The following is a 9,690-nucleotide window of genomic DNA, read 5'->3' as shown; positions in this document are numbered from 1 at the left end:
ATAAATCCTTAACTACGTGTAATTACATCAGAAATTAGCTAAAATTAACTAGGTGCAATTACATAGGAAATTAACTAAAATTAAAGTCTAAATTTCTAACTAGAATAGATATAGTTTTCCCTATTTTCTTAACTGATTGCTTTCTTTTCTTATCCTTTTCCATCATGTGCTTGAAACAAGTTAATGAGACCATTATACCCTTGGATTTATTAGTTGGGCTTATTTTCCTCTTTCTTTGGATTAACCCTTCTCTTTATGGTCCATATCCATGTTTACATCATTCCTTCCCCCTTTAAAAACGATTCATCCTCGAATTGAACACTTTTTATGTAGGATTTTCACCAATCTTGTTTTCTTTGAAAAAATATCTTGTAAAACAACATCATTAAATAAAGAAGGTTTGAGGTGAGTTAATATTTTTTTTGAAAGAGGGGCTCCTCAACGGTTTGAGGTGAGTTAACATTTTTTTTGAAAGAGGGGCTCCTCAACTCATTCTTTTCCATATAGTAACATTCTCTCTTTATGTTACTCAATTCTTCATTTCTTCTGGACTTTATGGAGTTTTTGAGTTACTGTAGATCTTTGAATACCTCCTTAGGTGAAAGAGGTGTAAGCGTAAAATTCTGACTATTGATGTTAAAGGAATAATGATTCCTATAGCCATCAAAAGTTGCACGCTTATCATATTACCAATCCCAGTAGGATGTGACTAGCATGTATGAGCACAATATCACAATATGCTTTATCAGTGTATCGCCTAATAGAGAAGGAAACTAATACCTGTTTAGTCACCTTCATCTCTCCACAATCATCAACTACTACAGTTTGTAAGAATGAGGATGACACGTGCATGTCAATCCAAGTTTATCAACTAAGATAGTACTAGCAACATTGGTGCAACTATCCCCATTTATAATGAGACTATATACCTTCCCATTTATAAGGCAATAAGTGTGGAAGATATTCTCTCTCTGATCGCTTTCTTCCAGCTTGATTTGGATGTTGAGAACTCTCCTGATAACCAAAGCTTCCCCTTGGGCTGGATATTTAACACTTTCTTCAACATCCTCTAATTGTAGCATGTTATCATTAGCTTCGCTATCACAATCAATGGCACTATTAATTTTACTATTCATATCTCAATAACATGATATTCTTATTTGGGCATTGAGAGGTGATATGTTTAGTTCCAAGACACCTAAAATATTTAATAGTACTATATTTTTAGGATGACTTAGGTATCATATCTTTTGTATCAAGTGGTGCAGACTTTTCTTCTTATCATCCACTCTCTTATTTTCTTCTTTTTTGGGTAATTTAAGCTGTAAGTAAGGGTGGTGGCATATAAAGTGCCCATCTTTTTGTACTTGAGTTGTCTCTCGATTTTCATAGTCATGTGCACCATGTTTTTCACCCCTATATAATGTTGTAATTCCACCATGTTGGTGATGTCTCTGTTGAGACCTCTGAGGAGTCTTACCATGGTCGCTTCGGGATCTTCTTCTATATTAACCATAATCATGATCATTTTCATCTCCTTATGATAGTCCTCAACAGACATAAACCCTTGCATCAAATGTTGCATTTTTTGATGCATTTCTATATAATAATAAGAGGGTGCGAATCCTTTTTGCATGACTTTCATCTCTCTTCAAGTGGAGAATGATCATTCCCTGCTACACCGTCTAGTGAGGATTAATTGATCCCATCACACTAGGGCATAATCAGTGAATTCTACAGCTACCAACTTGATTTTTTTTTCTTCATTGTAGTTGTGGCAGTTGAAGATCAACTCTAACTTTCTCTCCCACTCTAGGTAGGCTTCTGCATCATCCCTACCTTTGAAGGGTGGTATCATCATTTTGATAGAGCTAAGATTATTGTCCTTCCTATCTTCTCTCCTTCTAACCTAGTCTTCCTCCTCATCATTACAGGACCTGTCCTCATTTTTAGGATGTTGAGTTCTAGGCCGCCTTGTATTAAGGGTCCCGTGTTTTGCTTCACTTCGATCGTTACTCAAGTTATCTACCTTCTAACTAAGCCATGCCAATTCTACATGCATAACTTTCATAAGGAGCATTATATTGAGGAGACTTTAATGGTCACTTGACATTTTAAGAAGATTTCTTGTAAAAGAGTTAGTAAAACAATATTTCCTCACCAGTTCTCTCGTATTTCACTCACTTGGCTTTTATTCTCTAAGAATCTCACACACTCTTGCCTTTTACCTTTCTATATCCCACCTTCAAGTTAAGTATCAGATAGATCTTATTGAATTAAAGTATTCTCAAGTATTATTTTAAGACACTGGAAGGAATCCTACAGAATAAATACCGCACCAATACTAGAAGCAAGAGTGTAATACATAGAGGGAGAGGTAGCGTGTTATTAATTACGCTAAGCACTAAAATACAATTTAGATACTTAGATATATCATGGAACTAAAGATTAAAATAATAAAAGAAACTAAGAGTAGAAAAAAAATTGACGGTTCATAGAAGATGTAGGGATTCAGTATTACCTCAAGGACAAATCCAAAAGATATTCCTACCAATCTATTCCTGATGTACGTTGTATTCCATCTAAAAAAATATAGCATTTAATGAACTGTGTAGGTGTGAATGCACGTGGTTGTAAAAAAAATTATAGAATAAAATGGGCTTTTGCCTTATGAAGAGTTGGTTCTTGCACCCTTTTAAAGAAGGATAGTTAAGTACCAAAAAAGTAAGTACTTTCCTAATGAGTATGTTACTTGATCGGGACTTCTTTCATTTGTTTTATTTTTTTTTTCTCTTTTTATTTCTTTTTTTTTTTTTTGCTTTTCATTTCTTTTTTTCTCTTTTTTTTTTTTTGTAAACAAAATTGCAAGAATTTAGAAAAAACAGTACTCAACAACAATTTTATCAAGCTAACAAAGTGTCGATTGGCGTTATGTTTTGTTTGGATCGATGTATGAGGTAATTCTTTTTTTAAATAGATGAACGAAAAAAATAAAAAATAAAAAAGTAAACAGTGCAAGAATTTAAAAGTGCAAATGTAAAAAATAGTATATTTAGATGGAGACAAAGCTCTAATTCCAAATGATGTGAAACCCAAGATCAACCAGTGTGATCAGGAATTCACACAATTTCATTTAAACACATCAAATGAATTGATCTTATAGAAACATTCTCTACTTAACCTGCTATCAAGAATGACAGGAACTAGGGTCACTGAAAATGAAAAAAATAGAATCGAAAAATGCTATAAGGTCGTATATTGATAATTAGATCCACTTCTTATTTAGCAAGAAGGTAGAAGAACCTCTCTTAAAAAGAACACTTTTAATATTATTAGGTAATTTCTTAATGCTTACAATGAAGACTTGATGATCTATTTATAGGGTAGGTCACGTGAATAAAAGAAAATAAAAATATCATAATTTAAATTGTAATTACATAAAAAATTAAATAAAATTAAAGTATAAATCCCTAACTAGGTGCAATTACATCAAAAATTAGCTAAAATTAACTAGGTGCAATTATGTAAAAAATTAATTAAAATTAAAATCTAAATTCCTAACTAGAATAGATATAGTTTTTCTCATTTTCTTTGCTGATTGCTTCATTTTCTCACCTGTTTACATCATGTGCTTGAAACAAGTAGATGAGACCATTATACCCTTAGATTAATTGGTTGGGCTTATTTTCCTCTTCCTTTGGATTAGACCTTCTCTTTATGGACCATGTTCATGCTCACATCAAAGAGTTTTGAAAAAAAATGTGGTTTTTAGGGCACAATTAGTGGAGGGAGTGGGTTATCAATGATGATGGTGGAGGAATGGTTTCGAATGAAGGTATTCTTTAGGATTTAGAAGGAAGGTGGATGATTGAGGACGATGGATGATCAATGAATGATGGTCTTTGAATAGGTTTTGAGAGAATGAGTGGAATATCGTGAAAGAAGGAAAATGGGGAGAATGGTTTTAGAGCACAAATTGTCCCCATTTTATATGGGTCTATGTGAATGCCACTTGTTGGTAATGTGATATTTATGTGGTATCTACATACACACGTTAGCAAAAACATATAGTCAATACTAACAACATTAATGAGTAATAGTAATTCAGAGTGTAATTAAAATATTTTAAAAAATTAACGGTTGATTTAGATATTAAATAAAAATCATGATGCATTTTATACATTTTTAAAAAGTTGAGAGCGAAATCAGATATTTTTGTTAAAATTAAAATAAATTTAATATAAATATATAAAAATTATCTAGTCCTTTTAGTTATAGTGTTCATATTCAGGTACTAAATATTCTCTTATAGACTTAAATTTGTTCCTCCAAAACACTAACCGGTGATATGACATTACTTTTATGTTGGAGTTTGTTTCCTTTGCACCTCTTGGTCATGATGACAAGAAAAAAAAAAAAAGAGAATTCCAACACAAACTCCATTAACTCTTCACATCAACACCAGGGAGATGAACAAATCATAGGACAAAACAAGTAGTGATAGTCCAATGGCCGAATCTTTTTGGGTTTTTTCTTTCTTTTTCATATTACTATTAAATTGCAAATCTTCTAAGATAATAAAAATATAAACAAGTGACTGGTAATATCATCTTGAACAATTTCTAACAGCACGAATTCTCTCCACCTTGAATTTAAGAATCTTTTTAGAGGGTTTATAAGGCTTATCATAATTCTTTAGATATGATCAACACTTAATCAATATCCTATTAGTTTCCAGTTTTCATTCAATTCTATACTTCATTGTCTTGGTAACCAAGTTTTTTTATTTGCTTCATTTCTTAATTCTAATGTTTTGATTTATATAATATATATATATATATATAATTATAATTTTTCTTTCTTAATCTTTTCAAACCACATTATATATATATATATATATATAATTATTACACTGACACTAAAAAGTTTGACCCAAACAACACACTTTCACATCGTACTATTCTGTTTGTTTAAGACTATAAGTATGTGTATTTCATCCATAAACATTTTAATTGCATCTCTTATTTCTTTTTTCGTTGCAATGATTATAAAGTGATTTTCCTGCCAAAGTCTTCCTTCGTCACTCAAGTCATATAATATATACATATATGTTTTTAGTGTTAATTGAAGAAAAATGTTCAAAGAAGCAAATTATTCCATATATCCATCTAAACTGCTAAAAAGAAAGGAATAGAAAAGCATTCACCAAGTTCCCTACATTAATTCCAATACAACAATAATATTCATTTCAAAATTATACCAAGAGATATTATCAATAAACTAAATTTACTTAAGACTAGCAGAACTAGCTGGTTAGAATTTTGAGAACTGCAAATAAAGAAAAAGGAAAGAAATGAAAAAGAATGCAGGAGAGAGCGAGAATCACGCCAAAGACAATGCTGGACCTTTCTTTTATCATCCATTGTCTTCAAATTTCACTTAAAAGGAGAAAACCCAGTCCAACACTGTTGAAATCAGTAGTACAACTAATTAGTCATAATGGTGTGAATCCACCACCAGATACAGGCTACTTATAGATGCTCATATGTGTGTGTGTTGGTGTTGGAGGCTGAAGTGAAAAGTGATGGTCAGCCTGCTTTTTTCAATGATGATGAGGCATTAACAAATTTGAAGATCAAATTGTTGACTGCTTTCTTTTCTTTTTTCTTTTTTTCCCCCAAGTCATAAGCCGGCAAAGTAGGAGTTGTGTTATTTTTGTTTGTTTAAAATTCATGAAAAATAAAACCCCACCACTTTGAAGTTTTAAGTCTTGGAGAGAATTTTTGTATAGTGGCAGCACTCAATCTCACAACACCACTTTCTCTCCCTTGTCTCTTCACCACCTTCTTTCTTCTTTTTTCTTCTCCGCCTTTTACAACTTTTCTATGGAACCAAACACCGACTCCCCCACCCCCACCCAAATTACCCATTGCAGCCTGTCCCCTGCATGCATGCCTTTGCACTTCTAAGTATGCAATAGAGCCAAAGTATATATTTATTTATGCACACACAAAGAGGATTACCCACTGCAATAGAGGCAAGGTGTGTTAATTTCCACACATAGAGTTTGATGTGGATGAAAAATGTAATGATGAGTACTAGAAATATAAACAACTCACCAATTCCATAAAATCCCAATTTACAAGCATATTCCACTTGGGTTTGCCGGATGCAAGTTGGCTTTGTTGCCTAATCAAAGTTGGTTGGTTACCAATCTTCTTCTTTTTCTAATTGTCATATATAAGCCTCCTACTTTTCCCACTAAGTAAAATAGTAAATCAACTCTACACTGTGTCTCTACTAATATATTCCGTATATATAAATTCAACCGAACGCCAAATAAAATTCTCTCCCTCTCTCTCTCTCTCTCTATCTACATATATAAATATATAACACCAAAAACATGCCTATCTGACATTACTCATGACCACAATTTAGCTGTCGTCTGGGAGATTGACAAGCACCTGTTACACTAGCCCAGCCTTGCCTCAAACATGCACACCCACATTCTTATTTTCCTGTACTGCATTAAAGTTTTCCTTGTATTTCTTCTTTCTGCTGGGATCTGAAAAAACCCATTTTCATTCCTTCCACATACTTTAATTTATCGTAAAGGAGGTTTCTAAATTCTTCCTAAGTGATTAAACCGAGAGATTTTCAAAGTCCTTTTGGTTTAATGTACGACTGTTCAAATAAATTTTATATTTCACTATTTGAACTAAGTTTTAATTTCTTAATAAATTACAAGAAAATAAAATATTATGTTTCCTCTCTCTAAATCAGATGCATTAATACCCACTTATGTTAATTTATAATAGTCTTGACACAGAGAATTTAAACATGATTAGTATATGTTTAATTTCATCAACTAGCAAATGTTTTTATCAACTGAACCAGATGGAGCCTTAATTTTTGTGTATTGAAATTAAAAAAGACAGAGAAAAGAAAAAGGGAAGAGAGAAGTTAAACAAATGTAGGTCGATTCATTGATTGATTAGTTGTTACATAAATATAACGTGACGCAATTCGAACAAAAGAATTACAGTGACAAAACTAGTTTTCTGAATATCATCATTTCAAAATTGCATAATTAAACTAAAACAAAATCTTTTTTACCTTCGTTATCGATTCATCTGGTTCACAAATTCAGCATCGGAAACTGCGGACAGCTCGATTTGGCTCAACTCCTCATCGTCAATGGGAGCAGGAAGATTAAGATCTATGAAGCTCGTACAACTCTTTGCAGGCGTTTCTACTAAACTCACACCGTGTGATCGTTTATGGCCACCGAGGGCTTGACCCGAAGAAAATATCCTCAAACACACTGGACATTCGTGGATTTTCTTCTCCGCCGTTGATGAGCAAGTACCAGCTGCATTTTCTTGTCCCATTTGAGGTTCATTCGATTGTTTGTTTTTCTTGTGGCTCGCACGGTGTCCGCCAAGTGCTTGATATGATTTAAATACTTTTTTACACGTTTCGCATTTGTATTTTCCTCGATTTGGAGTTTTGATTGATTTGAAGCCGTAGGATTCGTCGGTTTCCTCCATGGATTTTTCAGCTTCTCCGCGTTGTTGATCTTCATCTTCTTCTACTCTGTTCTTCCATTTGTTGTCTCTCGAAAGCATCATCAAACAGAAAGCGACATCTTCTTCCGTGGTAGTACCAGAGATGGAACTCACGGGTTCAGGCTCTGCCCATGACTCTGATTTGGTAGCACTCGGTGGGTTGGATTTGAATTTCTTGGCATTTTCTTCAAATCGACGATGATGATGTTCCGATTTCCCTGTCCGCTTGGATCGTCTCCGAGTTGGATTTTTGGATGACTCAGTCTCGCTTTCTCTGTCTTGAAGGATAACAGAGCCAGCATCAACTGCAGCAAAAGAAAACTCAGGATCCCCCAGTCGAATACTCCTCTTTGGATTCTCTCTTAATCCATAAAACTGACCTTTCTCTTCTCCACCTTCTTCTTCCTCGGAAGAAGATGACGACGAAGAAGCTGACTCTGCATCTTCACTCACTTGATTGACATCTTCTTCTTCTTCTTCTTTCACTTGTTCTTCTACTTCAACTTGGGGCTTTGGTGGGATTGGAAGATTCAACATGTGAGACCTCATGTGACCTCCCAAAGCTCTGCCATTAGAGAAGCTCTTGAAGCACAACCTACATTTATGTCTCTCCATTACAATCCCCCACAAAAACGAAAGAAAACAGAGGAAAACACGATTTCTCCTCCTCTTATGTGATGAAATAGCCAGGTGACAAGCATTCTTCCACCACCACCACCATCATCAACAGATATATACAAAAACAATAATGAATTAATTTATTTATTTTTCTCTTAAAACGGCAAAATAACAATAAATAAAAACCTAATTAAAGAGTATGCATCAAGGGACATACATGTAACATGCGCGTTTCTGTATTTATTCGCTCTTTCCAAACTTACCAAATTACCCTTGTTAAATACGAAACTCCGGAGAATAAAACGAGGGGTATTTTCGGAAATCAATTTTAAGGTCACCGGAACTAACCGGTGGCTCTCTTGTACGAGTCAATAAAACTGCTGGGGTTTGTTGTAACGACGAACCAGAATTAAAAGAAATGAACATGAAAGAAAAAGGAGGCGGCCGTGTTAAAGTTACCACGTCCGTGACATAACAACCTAATAAGATGCTGACACGTAAGGTAATTAAAGGCCATTAATGTTGGATCTTTAGTTGAGATGCGTGAGGTGGAAATAAAAGAATGGCGTTTTGATAGGGGGAAAGATTTGGCAGTGAGAGAGAGAGAGACCGAGTCCCTTGCTTGAATTACATTTACACGTTTTTGATTTATAATTTTGAGCATCTTTATGTATCAAAACAAACAAGCCTTTACTCCTTTACCCAATGAAAGCTATTATCACTTTTTTTTTTTATTTTTTATTTTTGGGAAAACACATTTCTTTAATAATTGCTTAAATTATATTAAAAACTTACCTCACAAAAAATATAATGAAATCACTTGGAATCTATAGTTTATATTATTTTTGAATTAAATTAAATGTATAATGTTGAATAAATTTTATTTTTATTTTTTTAAAAAAATATTATTTTAGTTAAACTAGGAGATGAAAATTATATTGGACATTTTCCAACTTATAAAAATTGATATAGTTTAAAAAGTATTGTTCTAAGATTCCTCCAAATATACCCTGAATGTAATTAATAAAACCATTTTAGAATATTATAAAATTATATGTTTTTATGTGTCTTTAGTAAGAGATTATGTTATTATGAGTATGTACATCATTTAATTAATAATGTTGAGTTATAATTTTGATACCTAATTCTTTAAATAAGGACATTTTGCTGACTAAAAAGTTTATGTAACGTTTTTCATTTGTTATTTTCTTAAAAAACTACTAATTCATACATTTTAGTACTTCGCTTTTATATATTTTTTAAATAAATTATTAATTTAATCACTAAAATTTGATATTTATTATAATTTATTTTCTAATATTTTTTATTACAATTTAATTCATAGTAATTTTTTATTTATTTTTTTTAATTTTCACTTTTCTTCTATTTTTTAACGGAAAAAAATATTAAAATAATTATATCACATTGGAATGTTTTAACTTATTAGCTAAATTGATAAATTATTATTCTTTTAAGTTGTTTTTTTAAATTATTTAATTATTTT

At 32.4% G+C, this 9,690-nt stretch overlaps 1 protein-coding gene across 6 annotated transcripts; it reads right to left on the bottom strand.

Annotated features, from left to right (window-relative positions):
- Nucleotides 1-5,201: 5,201 nt before the first annotated feature.
- LOC110808230 (zinc finger protein ZAT9-like) lies at nucleotides 5,202-8,771 on the bottom strand. 6 transcript variants are annotated; one of them, XM_088220276.1, is made up of 3 exons: nucleotides 8,404-8,767; nucleotides 7,117-8,270; nucleotides 5,202-5,465 (listed from the first exon to the last, which is right to left on the bottom strand). In XM_088220276.1, the coding sequence occupies exons 1-2, from the start codon at nucleotides 8,410-8,412 to the stop codon at nucleotides 7,122-7,124; spliced, it is 1,158 nt and encodes a 385-aa protein (XP_088076402.1). In that variant the 5' UTR covers nucleotides 8,413-8,767; the 3' UTR covers nucleotides 5,202-5,465; nucleotides 7,117-7,121. The 6 variants fall into 6 exon arrangements, with proteins under 6 accessions (XP_088076402.1, XP_088076403.1, XP_088076404.1 ...); XM_088220277.1 differs by lacking the exon at nucleotides 5,202-5,465 and adding an exon at nucleotides 6,547-6,565; XM_088220278.1 differs by lacking the exon at nucleotides 5,202-5,465 and having other exon boundaries at nucleotides 6,964-7,873; nucleotides 7,949-8,270; nucleotides 8,404-8,771.
- Between the last annotated feature and the right edge of the window lie 919 nt (nucleotides 8,772-9,690).

The sequence above is a fragment of the Carica papaya genome, chromosome 5 (genome assembly GCF_054855325.1).
Source record: "Carica papaya isolate Zhongbai chromosome 5, ASM5485532v1, whole genome shotgun sequence".
NCBI lineage: Eukaryota > Viridiplantae > Streptophyta > Magnoliopsida > Brassicales > Caricaceae > Carica > Carica papaya.
This window is presented reverse-complemented; position numbering and strand designations above follow the sequence as displayed.